The 22,016-nt window shown below is 41.5% G+C and overlaps 2 protein-coding genes across 2 annotated transcripts; one reads left to right on the top strand and one right to left on the bottom strand.

Annotated features, from left to right (window-relative positions):
- Positions 1-779: 779 nt before the first annotated feature.
- dclk3 (doublecortin-like kinase 3) lies at positions 780-8,465 on the bottom strand. The gene is made up of 7 exons (XM_031729203.2): positions 8,220-8,465; positions 6,933-7,144; positions 6,319-6,450; positions 3,611-4,807; positions 2,439-2,571; positions 2,187-2,354; positions 780-2,048 (listed from the first exon to the last, which is right to left on the bottom strand). The coding sequence occupies exons 1-7, from the start codon at positions 8,284-8,286 to the stop codon at positions 1,336-1,338; spliced, it is 2,622 nt and encodes an 873-aa protein (XP_031585063.2). The 5' UTR covers positions 8,287-8,465; the 3' UTR covers positions 780-1,335.
- A 10,198-nt stretch (positions 8,466-18,663) lies between these two features.
- On the top strand, positions 18,664-21,770 carry fabp3 (fatty acid binding protein 3, muscle and heart). Its single transcript, XM_031729307.2, has 4 exons — positions 18,664-18,839; positions 20,259-20,431; positions 21,076-21,177; positions 21,287-21,770. The coding sequence occupies exons 1-4, from the start codon at positions 18,767-18,769 to the stop codon at positions 21,338-21,340; spliced, it is 402 nt and encodes a 133-aa protein (XP_031585167.1). The 5' UTR covers positions 18,664-18,766; the 3' UTR covers positions 21,341-21,770.
- The last annotated feature ends 246 nt before the right edge of the window (positions 21,771-22,016 follow it).

Here is a 22,016-nt window from a genome sequence, read left to right as displayed (position 1 = left end):
TCTATATAATTAAACTGTATATATTATAATACCGTGATAACATATTTACTACTAAGACCGCTGTGTAACAAATAAATAAATAAATATAACTTTTATCAAAACTTTTTGACTAAAATCACCTCGTTTCCGGTGCTCTGGTATGCTGACTCGATGCTATTATCCCTGCTGCAATCTATCAAACCGGGTTCATGTGATGTTGCTTATTAAGGATACATAAATTATTCAGCTCTAAACATGTAGTGCTCGAATAACTATCACTACCAGGCCATAAGCATTTATAAGCGTTTGCATGTCCTAGATATTTGTTTTAGGAACACCAGGGGCTGGGAGGGTTTCATATGTATAGGGTGGGGGTGTTGTGCCTGTGCTTTGGGTGCTTTGGGTGGGGTAGGGAGGATGTCAGAAGGTCAGCTGTTTGCAGTCAGGAGGGACAGGACTAACCACTCCCACTGGACACACAGATCTGCCTTATTTGGTCTGTGTGGAATGGCCTGCAGCAATGCCCCACTCAGCTATGTACACACACTTTACCCAGCAGCCGTATGTGCTCACCCTGTCCTCGGTGTTGGGCAATCTTCATTACTAGCTACTTGATCTTACCACACATCCATTTGCGACAGATGGCTGTCTGTCATCACACAGGATCATTAACATTAACTCAAATTTACAGAAACTGGTTACAACTAACACACTGTCTAAAAAGACGTGTTTTTACCAACAGAATTTATTTGGACAAATAATATATAAATGTATGTATATTTTTATTTCATGAGCAGATAACAAACTAATGTTGCTAGATAAATAATGCCAAGACAGATTTCGAGGAAAGAACATCTAGTATAAAAAGCATATCGAATATAAAAGGAGGCTGGATCAGCTTCAGCTTACAGCTAAAAATAACTACTAAAACCAGTGGCATACATTGTTTTAGTCTCAAAGTTAACCATAGTTTGCAGAAGAAAAAGAAAAAATACAAAAAACTTGACTAAAAAATGCATTTTTAATGCACCAGCATGTAAAAAACAAACAGAAACCGCGCTTTACTATTTTCCTTTCCATCCTTCTCTCACAGTATTGCACAGACAGTACCTTGGTCATTACTCGGTCATTACACAACACGGTGATTAGTTTCTGATTGCAGGATAAATGGATTACATACATTTATGAGATGTATCCAGCCTCATTAATCCGTCCATATTCATCCCCAGGAGAGTAAAAATCGCTTCATCTGCAGGCCATTGAAGGATTCAGCTGCCAAGAAATCACCAGTATTGTCCGGAACAATTAAATTAATGACCCTGATCTCATCACACAAACGGGAGATTGACAGTGACATCAGGACAGAGTTGGAGGGTGTGCGATGGTGGTGGCGTGGGCGTCTGGTTTGTTATGGTTTTGCGGTGCAGAAGTTAAGTTTTGTTGATGCAGAGAGGAAGTAGGGGTGGAGGATGGGTTGGTTGGAGGTGTAGAACCTGTTGGTGTCTGCATTCTGGTCAGTTTTGCTTGTGTCTTAATCTGTGGTAGAAGTTCAGTTTCAGCTTCTGAGGGGGAATCAAGGTGATTGAATTTAGAGTTCAGCAGCTTTGGACTTGGACACTGTGTTTCTCGTCTATCTGTAGAGGCAGCCTCTGGTTTATGTTGACCAGTCGAGGCCTCTGAGGGTGTGTGCTCTCTGTCCTGTGGGGATAAGTGGCTTGCCTCCACTAGTTGTTGCTCTGCTGGTTTGTTCTTATCCTGTCCTCTTCTACTGCTCATCGCCGTTTGTCTCTCATCCTGTCTGCCGAGCTCCTTCAGTGCGATCTCCTCATTGATGGCGTGTTTTCTTGTTTTGTCTGTCAGTGATTCTGTGGTGTTTGTTTTAGCTGCTTTCTGGATTGTTTCTGGTTTTCCTCCAGTGGTTTCTATGTCTCTTGGAGTTTTGTCTGTGAGCGCCCTCTGCTTGCAAGTTGAAGCCATTGCTTTCACCCAGGGATGCAGGAGGGTCTGCTCTGCTGTCAGCCTCACGGTGGGGTCCGGCTGAAGGAGAGCTCGGATGAGGCCTCTCGCTTCTGCACATGAGTGCACAGAGAGAAAAAACACGCAGTAAATAATACATATATATATATATATACATATATACACATATTTGCTTTTACACTTTTACATGAGTACTTTTACTTTTACTTGTACACTTATACTTAACTCACCCTCTGATATGGGGTCCCAGTAGGGGGATGGAAAATTAAGTTGTGCCTGCTTTATTAGCTGGAACAGCTCTACCTGGTCACGATCACGACTGCGAAACGGGGGGAAGCCACACACCAGGATATAGAGAATCACACCCAGAGCCCAAACATCCACTGCTACACCATAACCTGACAGGCAAAACACAAGTACAACTTTTCAGAATAACAAAACGCAACCCAAATTCAGACAGAGGAGTCACATAAAGTCCTCACCTGTCTCACAGAGGATCTCTGGGGCTACATATGTGGGTGTGCCACATATGGTGAAGACTGGCTCAGTTACAACCATGGCAAGACCAAAGTCTCCCAGCTTCAGCCTGCAGATGCCAGCAGCGACTTGCTCTATCTGAGAAAGGGAGTAGGTGAAATAAAACACAGACAGCGTGAGCCATGGAGACAAAGTTGGGTTTGAATTTTTTGAATCTTTGAGGTCATCAAAATAGTTATCCCGTTGACATTTTTGTGCATTTCAGAGTTTAAAAAAATAACTGCACTTTCTTACTCTACAGACTATATAAATAATACTTGTATGATGATCTGACAGCACAGTTGTGTTGATGTGGCTGTTTTGGTTTATGAAGTCAGAGAGTGTGTCAAACTCGAGTCTTGGTGGAAGAAAAATTTAAAGAATAGCTGCTATAATCTAAAGTCATTTTGTGGCAGTTCTCCTTCTAACCTCAGTTTGTGTAGCGTACCACAAAGTTCAGTTCTGGGCTCAGGCTTATCTGCTAGACTTAAGATTACTAGACACATAAAGGATCTCAACTGCCATCTGCTTTTTTTCATTATTATTACACTGTATTTATTTGCTTTGGGGTTTTTTAATGGTCATTGTATTCTAACCACAAATCTAGAAAGGTATTAGTTTAACAAATGTTACTTAACATGATGGGCATGCGAGAAAACTACGACCCATCTGTTTTTATTTCATAAAAAATATACTTTGTATTTTTATTTCATGTTATGTTTTGCTGTGTGCATGCATGTGTTTTGTTGCAGAAGTATCCTTTCATTTGAGTTATTTTCATTTTGTTTTAGCACGCATGTCATGTGTCACACACTTGCCAACTCATCTATGCACTGCTTTAAACCACTGATATTGACTTATGTTAGGTTTTATGGTGTGGGTGTCTCTATGGTGTAGTTGTGAACCATAAATAACAGGAAAAGGCAGCCTTCTGTTAACTAAGTTAACAAAGTGTTTTTGCCAGGTGGTCCAATTATGCTAATGTTTGTTGTCACCCTCCAAAAGGACAATTTTTAAGCCAGGGAAAACCCTGAATAGTAATATGTTAAAATGAAAAAAAGAAGCTTGATTATCATTTTTTATGCACACGAACTTCAGAACCCAACAATCATTCTCACTAATCTACCCTGAAACTCACCAGGAGGTTCTCTGGCTTGAGGTCTCTGTGGACGATGCTCTTGCAGTGGATATAATTCAGAGCTTCACTCACATCTGACACCATCAGTCCTGCCTCTGCCTCTGAAAACTTTCCCCGGTCACTGATGGCCTCAAACAGATCCCCTCCACTCACCAGCTCCATCACCAGATAGGAGTGAGTGTTTGTGTGGTGGTGCGCGAACAGCCTCACTATGCGAGGGTGACGCAGACTCCCCAGGAGACTCAGCTCATTCTGCATCATGTGCTCTCGACCAATCAGTTTGGCCCGCTCTACTATTTTGATGGCAAGGGTTTGACCATTGTCACGACGGCGGCACTCTCGCACCACCGCAAAGTTCCCGTCTCCAACCACACGTCCAAATTCGTAGCATTGCTCGATGTCTGTCAGGGTGACGTCTCTGCCATCGGTGGGGGGATCACAGGTTTCTCTTTTCTGTGAGTCTTTAAAAGCTGCACCAATATCTGGAGCTGCACTTAAAAGCCGTATTTGAATACGGCTCTTCTCCTCGTCTCTGCTGATTGGTCGAGGAGACGAAGGGTTGTTATAAATATCCGGCTTTTTTGCCTCCTGCTCTTTTTGCTTCTTTGACACAGGAGGAAGTGGGACCCTCGCTGATAGCACACTGATCGGTTGTGGACTCTGATGTTTAAGTCTTCTTGCTAAGCAGTTTTCACAAAGTGTAGGAGACGGTATGTCTGCATTTCTTGGAACCTCTTCATGTTTAAAAGGATCAGTCGGAGAAGGCTGATGCACTCTGACTCCTCCCCTCACATTTAGCCTCTGCAGGTGGTTGGGAAGGTGAACAGATTTTCTGCATGAATTCTTTTTATGAGACTTCTGTTGGTCAGAATTATATTTGTCTGCCTCGTGTGTGTCTGTATGTTGAGATGTGTGAGTATTAGTATAAGGCTTGGCATGTGTATTTGTGTCTTGGCATGTCTCTTGGTTAGTCCCGCTGCTGTCGGTCCCTTCGCTGTATCCACTGTCAGCCTTGGCTGCTTTATCTGGCGGTGGCCTTAGTCTCTTCTCCCAGGCCCGCAGGGCACTTGATCGGTAATGTGAATGTTCTGGAAATAATTCCTCCAAAGCTTCCTGCACGCTGCTCAACTCAGGACGAGCCTTACCAAGAGCCAGGAAGGCGACCTCCCCTCGGAAAAAATCACACACACCCTTAACCTGTGATAGAGGGAGACAGAGTGGTGAAAAAAACACACTCACAGACATCAGATCTGCAGCAAAAATTCTATCAATTTCATAAGGCTGCTAAAATCTTTATATTAAATATAAAATCATGTTTTTCTATTTGATTTTTTCCACCTCTTTTAACTTCATGTACTGTGATTATGTGGCTGTAGCAACCTATATTAAAATGCTCTTGCTAATTATAAAAGCAAAGTTAATAGATTTTGTGCAATGATTTATTTGTCTGAGAAAGCCATTCTTCTCCTCAAATATATTATCAAGCTGCATTATTTTGCTCACCATTGTACAGAGCAAACTGTGAGGGATGCTTCTCAGATTAAACCTGTGAAAAATCTGCAACTTATTGTGAAAAGAAAACATTGAATATCTTTTATTCTTAGCTAAGTTTATATTGGTTCATTTGGGAAGAAAGTCAGTTGCGGAGTACAGCAAAGCCTAACAATGTCTTGAAGACCTGGAATCCCTAGTCCCAGTCTTTGTCACCTTTTTCTACCAATTCAAATTAAAATAAAATGCTTGCATTACCCTAAAATACAAGGGTACATACACACCATACTGCTTTATGTCCAAATATGTCTCCTCTGTGTCCAAATCAGAGCATTCAAAACGTTTTTGAACACAAAAGAAAGAAAAAACAACTTGCACAGGTTCTAAATGGGGCTTTATAGTTGCACATTTTCCATTTTCCCCCTCAGTCTGAAAGTCTGAAATATGTGTCAAATATAAATAAAATTCATATGAGATGATTTGCAAATCTCAGAGCCTCATACAGTATTTTATTAACAGATCTTTTTTGAATTTGATAGCAGCAACACATCTCAAAAGTTGGAAAACTAAGTGGTACTAAAAAGAAACAGCCAGAGGAACGATTTAGAACTTTAGGTAAATTGTGATCAGGTCAGTAACATGACTGGGTATAGTAAGAGCATCGTAGAGAGGCAGAGTTTCTCAGAAGTGAAGATGGGCAGAGACTCACCCATCTGTAACAAAAAGCATTAACAAATTACAGAAGAATTTCAGAACAATGTAAAAACACATAATTATCAAATAGTAAAAATTAACCTAAAAATATAAAAACTTTGAATGTCCAAACATCTACAGTGCATAACATCGTCAAGGAATTCAGAGAGAAATTCTGGAAAAATCTCTGTGCACAAGAGGCAAGGCAAAAAAAAAAAATCAGTGTTGGATGTCCTTGATCTTAAAAAATGGTACATTTTCTGAGTTACAACATTTTATATATTTTCAATGTTCTAGTGTGAATAAACTTTCGGTTTATAAAATATGCAAGTCGTTCCATTTTGCTTTTATTTAAATTTTATACAGTTTCCCAGCTTTTTCAGAATTGAGGTCGAAGTAAATGACCACAAATCTCTACATTGAACTGTATACTGAATGTGGGGGTTACAGGAGGTTTATAGGGGCCTCCTGCACATTTTTGCCTACTCCCTTTTCAAGTTAATCTGGTCATGGTTGGGCCTCACCTCTCGTGCATGAGTTGTGTAAAGACGTGTGACTCTTGCTCTGTGCCAACGAGGAAATCCCAGTGCCTCCGAGATATCCAACAGCAGTTGCTCAAAGGACACCACACCCCTGCGGTTCAACAGTACTGTTACCTTGCAAGCCCAGAGACAAAAATCACTGTTAGGTTAGGAAATTCATCCCATCTAAATTATATTCTTAGAAATTGAAAACATCAAATCATCACTTTTAGAAGGGATTTATAAATCATCAATACTATCTTTAAAGTGGTTAATAAATCAGATTGGTTCTAAGCTATTAATAAGAATCACTTTTAGAGTGTCCCTTCTTTTCTTCTACTAACACTTCCTTTATCTTATTGGGTCTTTTCTTCATTAGAGAAACATCTCCAGTGGACCGTATGAGCACTTCTGATGAAGAGTTGCCGTGAAACAAGCCATCATTGTGTTGCATTATTATCAAATAGAAAGCATTAAAGTCACCACAGGGGATTTTTTTGATATCGTTTTAATCCAAAAATGGTTGTAAAAACATGTCTCATAAGTAGTCTGTGAGGCACTAGTACAATTGTGCCTTATTTTAAAGAGCTATCAAAAACAGCCAACATTTAGCTCACCTTCCGTAGTGTGCTTTGGCCACATGGGCGGACAATGGTGACCAGATGAGGCCGCTCAGCGCTCTCCTCTGCATGCCGGGTGTGGAACAGGGGGAGGAGAGGAGGAGGTGGAGGAAGAAAGTGGGACCTGCGAGCATGTTCTGCAGGATGAGGGTGAATGGGCCAGGACTGGGGGACCCCAACTGGACGTTTTGACATGGGTACAGAAGGACCTGAAGCAAAGAGAGGGGTAGAGGAACAAACACGGACACCAAGTTGGATTTATGAAAGTGAGTTCTATAACGCTGAGTGAAGTCGGCATGGCTGGTAGACCTCTTCTAGACTTGTATACAATAGAAACTCATAAGTAACACAACACCTGCTCCTCATCCTGTGAGCCTGTGTGAGTGTGAAAGCAAATCCGGCTGATCAGATTTGAGTGTTTTCCATCCTACAGAGTCCAAAGGCCATTTGAGATTCCTCAAGCACCTTGCCCCGTCGGCTGAATTATTTAGGCTTCCTTAAGTCATGAAAAGGCGTTACAGATATACACACACCCACACCAACAAAAGCCTGTGTGACCTATTTAGGGCTCAGCAAAATCTGCATGATTAATGAATCATTAGAGACCCACACAGCATCTTTGACATTTCACTTTCTGGCACTGCGGTGAGACAGAGAGATGTTATCCATTCACTCGGCAGGGCTGTGGGTTTTGTGTTTTGTTTCCAGACACAGAACAATAGACAAAAACACAAGACTTTACCTTCAACTGACAGCCCCCCCCCCCCCCCCACACACACACACACACACACACACACAAAAGCTTTTCAAACATCCCATAAAGAGCCAGCTGTGACCAGTCAAAGAAGACTGAATCAGCCTTTTATCTGTGTGTGTGTGTGTGTGTGTGTGTGTGTTTTGAGGGTAGGCCATATATAATGTGGTTAACTATTTTTCATGTTCTTTGCGGGCTAGCCTTTTTCAAAAGAGCCATTTTAGCATGAAGTTGTAACACAGGTGTTACTAATCTCATTAATTAAGCCCCAAATATATGAGGATATGAATATCAGAGACCATTAATATCACAATTTACATAAAAACGTTTTCTAAAGCTTACCTCGTGTCAGAATGGTTTCTATCAAAAGGGTCTTTAAGATTTTAGTTAAATAATATTTGTATTTTTTTAATAGCTAAAAGCGAATGTTTCCCACCTACTTTTTTGTCGTTCAAAGTTTTAGCTGAGACACTCAGTTTTAAATGATTTTAGCTGTACGTAAACTCGATTCAGCCCGACCAAAGACTCACCTGACAATCTTAATTTAGCGTTACGCCCCCCTTCGCATCCATACCGTGCTTTCTGTGAGGGAGTCATGTCTTTCGAAATAATAAAATTAAACAAAAGACAAAACAAAAACAGCTAATTAAATTAAGACATAAATGATAAAAAATATATTTAAAAACCAGTGACTCTTAATTCCTGCTCGGTTTTATTCCTCCATGAGCTACTGCTGTCATACCGCCTCTTAGCTTTCACGTAAAGTAACGGGATGCTCTGAGAGAGGGCCCTGTAGCTACTGTGGTTGCTATGGATACAGGTGAAGTTGAACGGATGTAGAGGGAAAAATACCGGAAGCTCACCGAGTTTGACGTCAAAATAAAATACTTTGACTCAGGGAACATTGTGTTGCATCTAGATGTGTGTGTCTCTCGAACGTGATGCTTTTAAAAAAAAAAATGCACATATATTTATCACGGCAATTAATTACTGACATACTTTAAACAAACTAATGGCTCGAGATGGCTAACGACTATAGAGGGCAGGTAGCCTTATTTTGAGCATTTTTACCGGAAGTATCCAGTTTTGTGTTCAAGACTTGACACCGAGTATTATTGATTTCTTTGAACACAGTGGACTGATTCTACAGCATACATCTTTGATGACTTTGAAAAGCAAGAATTGGGTTCACAGGTTTGAATTTCTCTAATCCACACAGGCTCAAATATATACATAAACCTCCACATGTATTTGTGGGTTGGGTTTTGTGTGTGTGTCTTTTTGTGTGTGCCTTAGCAACTTGCACCTCACCTCAGGGGTGAGTTTGGGATCATCCAGGGTTAAAACCCAGACACATTTCTGACAGGCCAACAAAATAGTTAATCTTTTTCAGATTCATATCTTAACCTTAGATTCAGGCCTATATTTTCTCTAAAAAAGTCTACCTGTAAGTGATTGTCGCTATTTTATTTATTTCACAATATTTCCCACAGTCCAGAGACTTTCATGTTTAATTTGATTAAGGTTAAATGGTGATTCTAAATTGGTCAGAGTGTGAATCTCTGCGTTAACCCTGTGATAGATTGGCAACCTATCCAGAATGTACCGCCTCTTGCCCTATCACAGCTTGGATAGGCTCCAGCTTCAGCCATGACCTTGAACTGGATAAGTGGAAGAAAATGGATGGATAGATAGGATTTGGTTGATCTAGTGGTTAAAAACACAGCATGGGCCTTGTTGCTGGTTTAAATCCACATCAGCGGAATTCACTGTATACCATTGCACTCTCTTTTGCCCTTGTTTTCTTACTTTACTCTTTGTATATTTGGATTGTCAGTCCTAGAAGATGGTGACTTGATGGCTTAGAGGTTTAAAACAATGAGTCTTGTAAGAGAAGAGTCATGTTTTTTGATATCCAGGAGCCATGCTTGAGTGTCTATGCCAGTTTTGCCCTCCATTCATCTTCGAAATTCTCAGAAAAGAGAGAACATGAACTGACTCGTCTGTGCTTAAAGCCAGCTACTGTCCTTGTGAAATCACTTTATGTTTCAACCACAGAACGAGGGAGAAAAATGAATCCCCAAACAAAGCCTTTTATATCACAAAGGCTGGAGTAGAGATATGGTGACAATTCACAGTGACAGAGGGGGAGAGGAGCTGCCAGTCTCAGGGGGGTTACCATAGTTTCACAGATGGAATTTAACACACACACACACACATTAAAACACAGTTTCTAGTTGATGTTTTGATACGCTGCCCCCCCCCACCCCCACCCCCACCCACGGCTCTGTCTCCCGGGATACTGTTGATATTGGATCAGGAAGCATCAACTTCTGTTCCGGCTCCTGATCCTGGACGCACCACTGAGACGTAACGGTGCGTGTGTTTTCTCAAAGTGAGGACAAAAGCTCAGATGACTGCTAGGACTATATTTATTATTTATTTTGCCTTCATATCAGGGGGAATACCACCTTTTTTTAAATTTATTGTTATTTTTATACACTTTAACTTCAGACTATTTCAGCAGGGAGCTCAGAAGCTGAACCAATTTTTTCTATTAAGGGAGAAAGAAGTGGAGACCCTGGAGGGTTAATGTGGATAATTTCTCTGCCATTTGTTGCCAGTTTTCATGAAACTTTGTTAGAAATGTGGGTCACAGGCAAAATAATATCCAGTGCTTCACTTTCTACATGAGGTTTTGCAGCATGACACTTCCACTGATGCAATCACATTCACACTGATTCAGTCAAATCCTTGACCAGATTATATTTTAACAAGTTTAAATCAGGGTAAATATCTCAGAGGTGGTAATTTTTGATTTACGTGTTCACATAATTGCACTTCATGTTTCTGACCAGCAGATGTGGCTCCTGTACTCACTGTATCTTCCTGCCTGCAGAGAGGACTTGGTTCCATGTGGTTTTCTTGAAAAGGGCTAAGCAATTCCTTGGAAGAGCCATCTATCTACAGAAACATGAATCAGCTGTAAAATGCTGCGCTGCGGTGCTGTGTTTCTCTCTGACTGCTTTTTGCAGAACATACAAATTCCAAAGAAGAAGACAGGTTGACTCAGCGCTCTGTCCTTGAGTGACTCAGTCTGTTTTTCCTCTTTAAAGCTTGTTGATAGTCCACTGGAGGATATGCAGAGCAAATCTGGGAATTTGAGCTTAGGCGTATCAGTTATGGTAAACAAATCAAGTCAGTGGTGGTGCTTTCTAATAAGCTAAAAGCCTTTCAGAGACTAACTTTTGGGTTTGCACGCTTTAAGGAATCTTATTTTAATCATGCTTTCTCTATCTTTTTAACTTACTTTTAAATTAGCCAGGATGCTTCTATGCATGGACTCTCTGAACCCAGTGTCTAGAAGAGCTGCACTTTATTAGTGTTACTGGTTAGTAACCTTTAACGAGAAGCTGCTGTTTCGCATGTCATAACAGGCACCACACACCCTGGATGCCATCTGTTTGGGCTCCACTCATCCAAACATCCATGACATTTAAAAGCTCTGACACAGTCAAAGTCAGTCATCTTTTGACTAACCCAGGCATATGCAAACGTTACTGTCAAAAGAGCCATTTTTCATCTGTATGGAGCCTCTAATCATAATTAGGTTAAGTATATATTAAACTATCCATATTATAGGTGTAAATATTTTCTTCTTTTGTCATGTGTGACTATTCTGCAGCTGCAAAGTTGCATTACAGAAACAACATGTTTTGTGCAGATTATTAAATTATAGAACCAAATTAACAACAGTTGTTTTTCCATTATTTTTTTTATTATGAACATAACAGAACAATTATGAAGTGGAGGAAAAACAACCCATTAGCATGTTTAGGCCTATTTTGAAAATGGAGTTGCTATAAAGCCACGCAGGCCACTTTGAACCCTACCAGTGTTTGTGCAGATGAATCAGAGTAAAAGTACTCCACTTTGTTCACAAATAAAAAAAAATATAAAAGCGTAACAGCTTTGAAAATAGAAACATTTAAAAAACAGCCTTCAGCTAATCAGGAAGAGCACTGAGTGAATAGTGTTGGTGGAGGAAGCAACGCACTGTTAAATTCTCTATTTTCTACAGTGACATCCACAGCAGGACTCCAGATGGGCCATTTGTGTACACACATCCATGTTAACCACCGCTACTGAAGTTCCTCAAAACTACAAGAGTTAGGCACCAGGTGATAGGTGTATGGTGTGACCCACAAAATTCTATTTACCAGTTGAAAGCTGGAGAATGAGTCCTGTGCAAAAACAAAGGAAAAAAAATCTTCATTACCACATTCATATTCATCTGGCTTTTGCAAATGACTGGAAATGATCACAGAATGGTCACATGAAGCCACATGTCCGTGGCTGACTAGTCATGTGATGCCACATAGACATTTCCTTGCCTCATACTTAGACACAAACCACAAGTGACAGTCGGGTCATTACAGTCTGTCTCTCTCCCTTTCTATCGACACTTTATTAGGTACCCTTTTGTAGCACTGCATTGGACCCCTTTTCCCTTCAGAACTGCCTTCATTCATGGTAGATTCAACCAGGTGCTGGAAAATCCTCCAAGATTTTGGTCCATTTTTACATGATAGCATCATACAGCTGCTGCAGATTTGTCGGCTGCACATCCAAGATGGAATTTCCCGTTCCGCCTCATCCCAAAGGTGCTCTATTGGATTGAGATCTGGTCAATGTGGAGCTCATTTGAGTACAGAGAACTTGTTGTTGTGTTCAACAAACCATTTTGAGATGATTTGAGCTTTGTTATATTGTGTGTTATCCTCCTGCAATCAAACTTTAAAAGGTACAGTGTGATCATAAAGGGATGGAATGGTGAGCAACAATAATCAGGTATGCTGTGGCCCAAAGTGTTCCCACAAAATATCCCCCACACCATTATATCCCCATCAGCAGCCTGAACCATTGATTCAAGGCAGGATGGATCCATGCTTTAATGTTGTTGTTGCAGCAGAAATCAAGACTCATCACACTAGGAAATGTCTTTCCAATCTTCTGTTGCCTACTTTTGCTGAGCCCATATGAATTGCAGCCTCAGTTTCCTGTTCTTAGCTCACTGGAGTGATACCCAGTGCCATCTTCTGCTGCTGTCCATCTGCTTAAAGGTTTTGCACATTCAGAGTTCTGCATACCTTGGTTGTAACAACTGAACAATGACAAACTTCTTGAATATTGAATCTCATAAAACATGCCATGCTGAAAGGTGGGTGCACAATAAATAACATGTTTAAAAATCTGTCGCTCATTCTGCAATCTGAGTCATGCTGATTTATGATGTTCATAATAGCCCTACAATTTTCTCTCCTGATCGCCGCATAGACAAATCAGTGTGAATAAAATTATATAAGCATGGCCGAGGGGCAGAGAGAGAAACCAATATATGATTGAATGAACAAACTACAGAAGGGAGTGGCAATTTCCAGATGCTTATTTAGTTGTATTATTTCCACACTCACATAAAGTTCTATATAAAACCTCAAACACCCTGCTATGCTTGTGAAATTGGTTTTAGCCTTGTAGTTATGTGAGATCAGCGTACATGTATGTTCACACATGCACTCCAGCACACATCCCTCCTTGTGCTGTGTTTTGAGGACAAACACTCTGTGCAGGCTTCACCTAGACAGTTATCGGGGCTTTATGATCACATCTGCAGTTGACAATGCAAACAGCAGTCTAACCTAGAAAACCGATTTTGCTTTGTATTCAGATCGAACAGGCTGAACCCAAAAGAAGCTTGGAGGTGATAACTACATTAGTCACGATTAAAATAAAGACACTGCTCATGTACCTGCTAGTGCAAATGTTGGTATGCTATCTCCTTTTACTTACGCTTAATAGTGTTTATACTGCACTTGAATTTATGGTTTTACCCAGCACGGCTAAAGTTTCCAGCACACATATGTAAGTCTTTATGAAGAGGGGATTTTACGCCTCAGACTCCCAGAAAAAACTCTATGTGAGTTATGACCATAGTGGCATCCCAGAGCACTATATCACAGGATTGCATAAGATCAAACACACGCCCACACACATTTGGAAAGATATTTCCACAGACACTGACAGGACTGACGTGTTCTTTTTTAATTTTAGATTCTAGCCTTTATAGGCAGAAGAAAAAACCCCCACAAACAAATAAAATAATCTTTCTATTTTTAACCATATATGCATACATATATACATATATTTGAGTGACATGTTCATCTGCGCAGTTACCACCTATGCAACTGTCTAAATAATAAAATCCAATGTAGGCTAAAGAGGGGAAGAGGAAAAGCTGGAACGAAACGATTTTAACCTTTCACCTCCTCTCTCTGTCCTCTCCTCCTCTCTTTTTTCCATGTGTCCCTCTCACACCTGTTCATGTCAAGTGTCAAACCCGTGCACACCACTGATTCGTTCCAGCGCACACACATGTGCCAGTTTAGACACACTACTTGACACCAGCAAAGGGAGGCCGGTGGAGGACAAGGGCAGTAGGACAGAGTGTGTAACATGGTTCGATAAGTATTCACTATTGACTTTTGTTGCCCACTCTGTCTGCCCGTGTGTGTGTGTGTGTGTGTGTGTGTGTGTGTGTGTGTGTGTGTGTGTCTGTGTGTGGTTTGACAGTGTGGTAGTTTTAATGCATGTTTGCTATTACCCAACGTCCACAGATCTGACCATGCATTAGCAGATAGGGGAGAATTTCGTCACGCTGAGAGAGACAGATAATAGATAATAGATATAGACAGATAATAAGTGGACATTTGTGCTTCTGTATGGATGCTAGTTTATGATGCCCTTTGGGGACTTGAACCTGACTGCACACCAACCATAGGGACTTATGTCACAGTGAGGACGAAAACAGGTCTTTTTTTTTTTTTTTTACATCTGTATTTGTGAGGAGTGATTCGAATTTTTTTGTTTTTTAAGTTTTAGGCAGAAAATTACACTTGACCTGTATACACATCTCTGAGTGACCTTTTCAGGATTGGATTTTAGTGTTAAAGTTAGAATTAGTTTGAAAAGATTTTTTGACATGGTGAGAAATGCTTTCATGCTGAGAGTTGAATTAGAAAATTATAACACTCTTATTCAAAGCAGTCTCTCTAATACAGTATATATAAAAGTTGGGCCTTATTTTAGGACCGTACTTGGACAACACCAGGAGCATTGTCAGCTTGGACTACAGCTGAATCCACACAGGAAGCAGCTAGCATCCAGAGCCGTTGGAAGGATGGTAGTGATAAGAGCTGCATCGTTTCCATTCACTCCAATGGACCATTTTCAGTTACAGCAATGGTGGATCATTGCCTCGCAATATTTCTGAAAGTTTCCAACATATGCTAGCTGACAAATATAGCAGCACAGAAGTGTGAGATACATTTTTGAAAGGTGGGAAGTTAAAAAAAACAAACAAACAAGTCTGTATGTTATCACCACACATTTCAACTGCCTGCTAAGCCTTTGCAGGAACTACTTGAAAGCTACATGAACCACATGACGACTTTGATTTCTGGACGCCCGCTCACAGGACTCTGACTTACCCAGAGGCTCTGCTAGCATCCATGTAGACCACAGAACGCTAAAGAATTAGCTTTGAAGGAATTGTTTGATGTATGGTTTGTGTTTTGTGACAATATTTGGACAACACCAGAAGAGTTGCCAGCACACAGAAAGCAACCAGCATCAACGCAGAGCACAGAAAGTCAGTGACATTAGGCTACTTCAAGCGACCACGAGTGAAAAAAGTCTGGCGATGCAAAGTGGCTAAACTTCAAATAGAGTACTTGAAGCAACTACCAACCTGTTAGGGGGTTACCTGGGCAACTGGGGCCTGGAACATCCACTAGGGACCAATTTTCAGCTTTAGCTCTCAGACTCCTGAACTCTGCCCCCTGACATCTGACCCACATTAAACTCATGGACTGAACATACACACACCCACAACCACATATAACTGAACACACACACAATGGACAAAAACAAACAAATGGACAACTGTACCCTTATACACACAATAATGACATGGACTGAACCACCACTCACAACCACTAGCACTTTATATAACCTCTGTAGAAATTATCCACATATTTCACTCATCTTAACTGCACTACTGTAAATGCTGTATAGACAATCATTCTGTACAACATGATAATGAACTGTTTACAACTGTTTATATCTTGCATAGTTCATATTTCTGTATAGTTTTCATATTTATATCCTATTCATAGCCTTTACATAGCTTGTACACTCACTACAGCCTGTACATACTTATAGTTATAGCATATTCATAACATACCTTCATACCATGTACATGTGCTTCTTCCTGCTTTCTGTGGGGACACAGCCTAACACTAGTTGGCTAGCTTAGTTAGCCTAAATACTTCACAATGCTATTAAATGGGACTTATCTACCAAAAACTGCGTTCTTTGAGTAAAACAGAAACATCAACCATCTGTAACTCAAAAGTTTAATAATACAGACCTGAGTACTATAAAAAAAAATACACGAGTAGTATTAAAAAAAAAAAAGGAGGAGAAAAAACGCAGCTGTAATGGCAAACCTTGGGAAATATTCCATTCAACCTAATCCAGCACAAAGTACAGCTAAAAGTTTGTCATTTAAGTTCTTTTGTTCTTTTCTGGAAAAAGAAAAAAAATTAACCATGTTAACTAGAGAGGTTTATATGTGCTCTCTGGTGTACTTTTTTAACTCCATTATCTCCAGTTTTATTGTGACTACAGCATAAATGCTCCAACCATGCATGTGTCCATCAAGCAGACTCCAAGTGGACTTGAAAAGCATGAAAAGTATAACTGGAATGACTGCTTGTGCTTGGCGTCTGCAGCTGTCTGAACTTATCTTTGGACAGCTGCCTTGTCTAAATAGTTCCTCTAGGTTCTGTGCTAAGCTAATATGCTATCGCCTGCATCTCTCTGCATATTTCCCAAAAATGCTGCTCTATTCCTATTTAGCTTGTTTCTGCTGTATGAAGTTTCTGCTGTTTCAGGAACTACGAGAGCATTGAAAAGACCGAGAGGAACAATGGGCTACCGTCAGTGAAGTCTTGACCTCTGTGTTCCTGTTTTTAATCTCCCAAATGTGTTCCCCAAAAGTGTTTCAGAAATGGATGGATGGATGATACCTTTTCTGTCAGGAATCCACATTTGGTGCAGTATTTGTATTTTCTGCACCATGAAGATGTCTGACTCCAAACATAACAACAAGTTGTATTTATTGAGTTTTACAACGCAGTTATTATGCTATGCTATGCTAACATCTGGATCGGATTCTCCAGACTCTGCAAAGTTTCCCTTTCGCACATGCAGCAAACTAAGGCAATCCACTTTGTCAGATGTGTTGTTGCAAAAGCCAGAAATACTCATTTAGCTTGGTAGAGCTGAAAGAGAAATGACTCATGACACCCACTGACTTGCTGTGAAGTCTGCAGACAAGGACCTGCTCTGTCCTTTAAGAGGCCTACCCAGATATTACGTGCACTTTGTAGCTGATAGATTAAAGATTCAAGTGTTTGTTGTTCAATCTAAATGATACAGATAAGGTAAGAAACTCTGCAGGGTGGTACCTTTTAACCCTAGAACACTATCGCTATAAATAATAACACAATCACTAATGCCGGGTGATTTTTACCCGATTTAATATGACCAACAAAAAGTACTTGTCATCAAAATATATCAAAATATGACAACACATTACAAATCAGAGTGGTCTGCTTTTACTTTCAACTGTGCCATGTCTAACAAAATGAAAAAAGTGTCATGGGGGGACTCTAAAATAATGCTCCCAAATTACAGAAAAATCTGGAATTCAAGAACAGAAAAATTCCTAAAAGAAAAAATAAATAATGACACTGGAAAGCTGGTCTTTGATCCACCCATTCCTGGGACATTTGAGACTTCCCTGGTGGAGGCACAGTCTGCTCGACACGCTAACAGCTGCAGGAGAGAGAAATCATGTAAATGTATTTGCTCGGTTGAAAATCACCCAGCGATAGTGTTCTAGGGTTAATACAGATCAATTCAATAGCGACAAATCACAGCAACAATCACCTGAAGGCGCTTTGTATTGTGGGTCGTTTGAAACTGTAATCAAACGACCCTGTGAGCAAGCACTTTGTCAACAGTGGGAAGGAAAAACTACCTTTTAACAGGAAGAAACCTCTGGCAGAACCAGGAAGGGGCAGCAATCTGTGCCCAGTTGGAGGTGAACATGTTTTGTATCTGTGTCTACAAAACAAGCACTATAGTAACACACCAGCACTCTTATCTTCACAGTCATAACTGCAACACACGTCTGCCAGCATACGCAAACCTGTATCTGTGTTTACAAGCACTCTCACAAACACACATACACATTTGGTTACACTTTTCACACTTTGGTGAGCCACATTTAGGGTCATTAAAATAACCGGCAAACCACACAGTGCAGGTGGATGGAAACCCCCCAGGTGGAGGGACCAGAGATGACGAGAACTGGGGAGTAAAAGAAGGGCAGAGAAAACAGATTTACACCAACAGCTGCAAAAAAAAAAAAAAGAAAAAAAAAGACTCAATGGTGGGCCTCTTTTCCCTCAGGCTCACCGCCTCGTACTCCTCCACCTCCTCCCCATTAATTTCTCCACTCTGCCCTTTCTCCCTCTTCTTTGATTTCTCTACTAAAGCCCTCTCTGATCCTCCTTCTTTTTCTCCGATGCTTTATTAAGGCTGATAATACGCACAGAAAGCAGATGCAAACAAACCTTTCAAGCAATTCAAACACAATTTATTTGCATGGCAATCACTTTGACAAAACCAAGGCTATCACATGTTCTCTCTTTGCCCCCCCTCTCCCCTCGCGCCCGGCAGTCTGTGGGTGACACAGAGTGATGACATCACGAACAGCCGGTACATTCAGCCAGTAAGATCACAGCAAAGCTGGTGGTGCTTACATTACTCTCCCTGCCTCTTTCCCTCGTCTCTCATTCTGACGCTCCCCTGCTTTGCCGCCTCTCTCTCTCCCTCACACACACACTGTCTCTCTCTCTCGCCCTCATTCCTCCGCACCGCTGCAGACATGGTCGATGTTTTCGTTGGCACATGGCTCCTCAAGGAGAGCGATAAATTTGATGAGTACATGAAAGAGCTGGGTAAGTGTTCCGTGTAGTTCTATTTCTTTCTTCTTCTGTTTTTTTTAATGCATGCACATTGCGCAGGGGAGTGTGTGCGCATGCGTGTGAAACGGGAGAGGATGCAGCAGTAGTGCCAGTGCTGCATGCGAGCGCATGTGGAGACGGGTTTGAGGCGAGATAAATGGTGTAAGGTGTGTTTCATATGTAAACTGTTTTAAGTAGCTGTTGATACAGGGTGTGGGAAAAAAAAATAGGCAATGATGGGAGCAAATAAGGGAGGCTTCAAATGGAGAAATAAAGGGGTAGGCTGTAGAGTAAAGGGTGGAGCGAGGCATTGGTTGGGAACAGAAAGAAAGCAGGAGAAGATGGGAATCGGAGGGAGGGAGAAAAAGAGGAAGCATGGCTGACCGCATGGCCCAAGTGCTGGAAAGGAGGGAGGGAGGCCCCCCCCCTTTTTCTTTTTTGAGTAAAGAAAAGAAAAATCAGCCCCACTGTGGGAATCTCTGAATGGCATTCATACACACAGACACACACAGTGTAGTATAATGTGGGTGACCTTCGCTGAAAGCTGTTCATTGTGTGAGGTCATGGGAGGAGCTGAATATCAAGCTGGAACGAGGAGCTGATGGGACGGGAACATGGAGTTATAGTTTGGCTCCGGAACACCTCGCACACACATGGCTGTGGAGCGTGGGATGGAGGCAGGTGGATGGAGTTTGTTTTACAGCTGTATAGAGCCATATCACCATCGACCTATTTCCTCTGGTCACGGTGACAAGCAGACGCCCTTTAACCTCTAACCCCAGTCCTTTTAATCGATGAGGCATCTACACACACACACACACACACACGTGCTATGGGAATGTCGCTGCTGTAAATGAATTGGGATGTTAACTTCAAACAGAAACAGATTGTTTCTGTTTGAGAAACAAATGGTGTGAATCAGGTTTACCCAGAGAAACAAATCCACTCAATCCCTCATACACACACAAACGCACACCAGGAAAGCAGGTAATAATTTGCACACACACACAGGCCCAGACAGGCACTCTCCCAGGTCGGAGGGACTCTGCAGTGTTTGAAGAACGTGCAGCATGCTTAAGTGGCTGATAAAAGAGAGATTAGAGGGCATGTCAGATGAAGGGCAGCCGGGGGGCAAACCAACGGCTTTTGCTCTGGATGTGCAACAACATATTCCTTTCGGTATCTGTAAACGCTCCCAGGATGTTTCCTTTAAGTCGGGTTAGAATATCTCAACATCTGCTTGATACACTGGCACAAACTTTGCCCCTATGTGACAGGATCAATGCCAGCGGCAAAGAAACAGGTTGAGTCTCTGCCTCACCTTTCGACTTGTTTATTTTCCACATGAATAATCCTCCCTCAGCACACCTCACCTGACTTACCTGGTTGTTTGAAATTTGTGTTGTTACACAGGCGTGGGCTTCGCTACACGGAAAGTGGCCAACCTCACCAAGCCCACCACCATCATCTCAGTGGACGGCGACACGGTGACGCTGAAGACCCAGAGTACCATTAAAAACACAGAGCTCAGCTTCAAGCTGGGAGAGGAGTTCGACGAGACCACCGCCGACGACAGGAAGGCTAAGGTGAGAGGTCAAAGGTCCAACTTGTGCAATGCAAAACCTTGCATTTAGACTTTTATGAAAGAGGTTTTAAGCAGGCTTCGTATGAGGTAAGCAGCAGTCTGCTGGAACATCGCTGCACACTGGAGAAATAACCATAAATAAATATGGTGTCATAATTACAGTGCACAGGCTGATGGATCGCTGAGGAAACAGTCATGATAGGATGACATAAAGCTTTAGGAAAGAGATAAAGTTGAGTGCGCGGTAGTGTTTATAGGGAACATTTCAGGGGACAGGAGCAAGGAGCATTCACTTAAACTACATATATACCACAAAGTGTTTGCTGATGGCAAGAAGCTGTGGCTATTGCTCACATTCAGACTGATATTGCTGTGGGCTGTTGCACGAGCACATGAATTACCCAACAAGTCATTGACGTCCTCTGTGATTGCACAGTTCCTGTGCGTTGCGTTCTTTAATATGTAACTTTAGGTATTTTTTTACAAGCTTGCCATGAGATGGGAAAAGTGCAGTAGCTGCCTATAAAGATGTCTGCGCAAAGGTGAAGCGCACGGATGAAATAACAGAAAGCCGAACCACTGATTTAAATGATCCTCACTCACTCGCTGGATGTGTGTCTGACTCTCATTTCTGCCCCCCGCCAGTCTATTGTCACGATAGAGGACGGGAAGCTGGTGCACATTCAGCGGTGGGACGGCAAGGAGACCAGTCTGGTCAGGGAAGTCAACGGCAACGTTCTCTTGCTGGTCAGTAACCCCCCCCCCCCTCCAAAAAAAAAAAAGAATAATTCAAATTCAAATTTAACTTCTGTATGTATGTGCATGTAACTTCTCTTCTCGCTCTCTCTTCAAACAGACACTCAAACTCGGAGAGGTTGTTTGCACGCGTCGCTACGAGAAGGCAGAGTAAAGAAAGAAAAATCCCACAACATTTCAGCGGCTACCTGCATCAACTAAAATCCCGCATCCCAGACTCCTTAACACTTCTTCAAAACAGGCCAAAAAAAACCCCAACCCCACCTCCTCATATGGCTGCTATCGACCCCCGTCATTGTCCCTTTTAATATTAACATTATGGTGACTGTGACCTCCGCCTCCTTTTCTTCCTCCCCTCCTCCTTTATACGTTGTTCATTCTACTGTAAGAAACACTGAATAAATTCCATCCATTTTTTGATGTTTGTTTCTCTGTAAGACTCCAGGTCTGCATTTCTTCTTTTTTATAAGAAAATGTGTTCAGCATGTGGCCTGGAAAAGTGTTTGAAAAGTTTTCCTGTGGAGTTCTGAAAAGTTTCAAATAAAAGTGTCTACACTGATAGACAGACTGGAGAAAAAAAAAAATGCTCCCAGGATGTGTTTTTCTTTGTTTTAATGACGGTCTGTAGCCCAGAGGTACAAGAAACGTTGCTCAGGAAAAACTGATGTAAACAATCAATTTAAAGCTTTATTCGGGGAGGCTGATTGCGAGGTTGATCTCGTGCATTCGGGGCTGAATTCGAGGCATATTGAGCATGAAATTGCTCCAATCTGAGCTGTACTTTTAAACAGGAGGGTTGAAGAGTTCAGTAGTCCAACACAACTATAGAC

The sequence above is a fragment of the Oreochromis aureus genome, linkage group 22 (genome assembly GCF_013358895.1).
Source record: "Oreochromis aureus strain Israel breed Guangdong linkage group 22, ZZ_aureus, whole genome shotgun sequence".
Lineage (NCBI taxonomy): Eukaryota > Metazoa > Chordata > Actinopteri > Cichliformes > Cichlidae > Oreochromis > Oreochromis aureus.
Note: the sequence above shows the minus strand (reverse complement) of the source record. Positions and strands in the feature narration are given on the sequence as shown.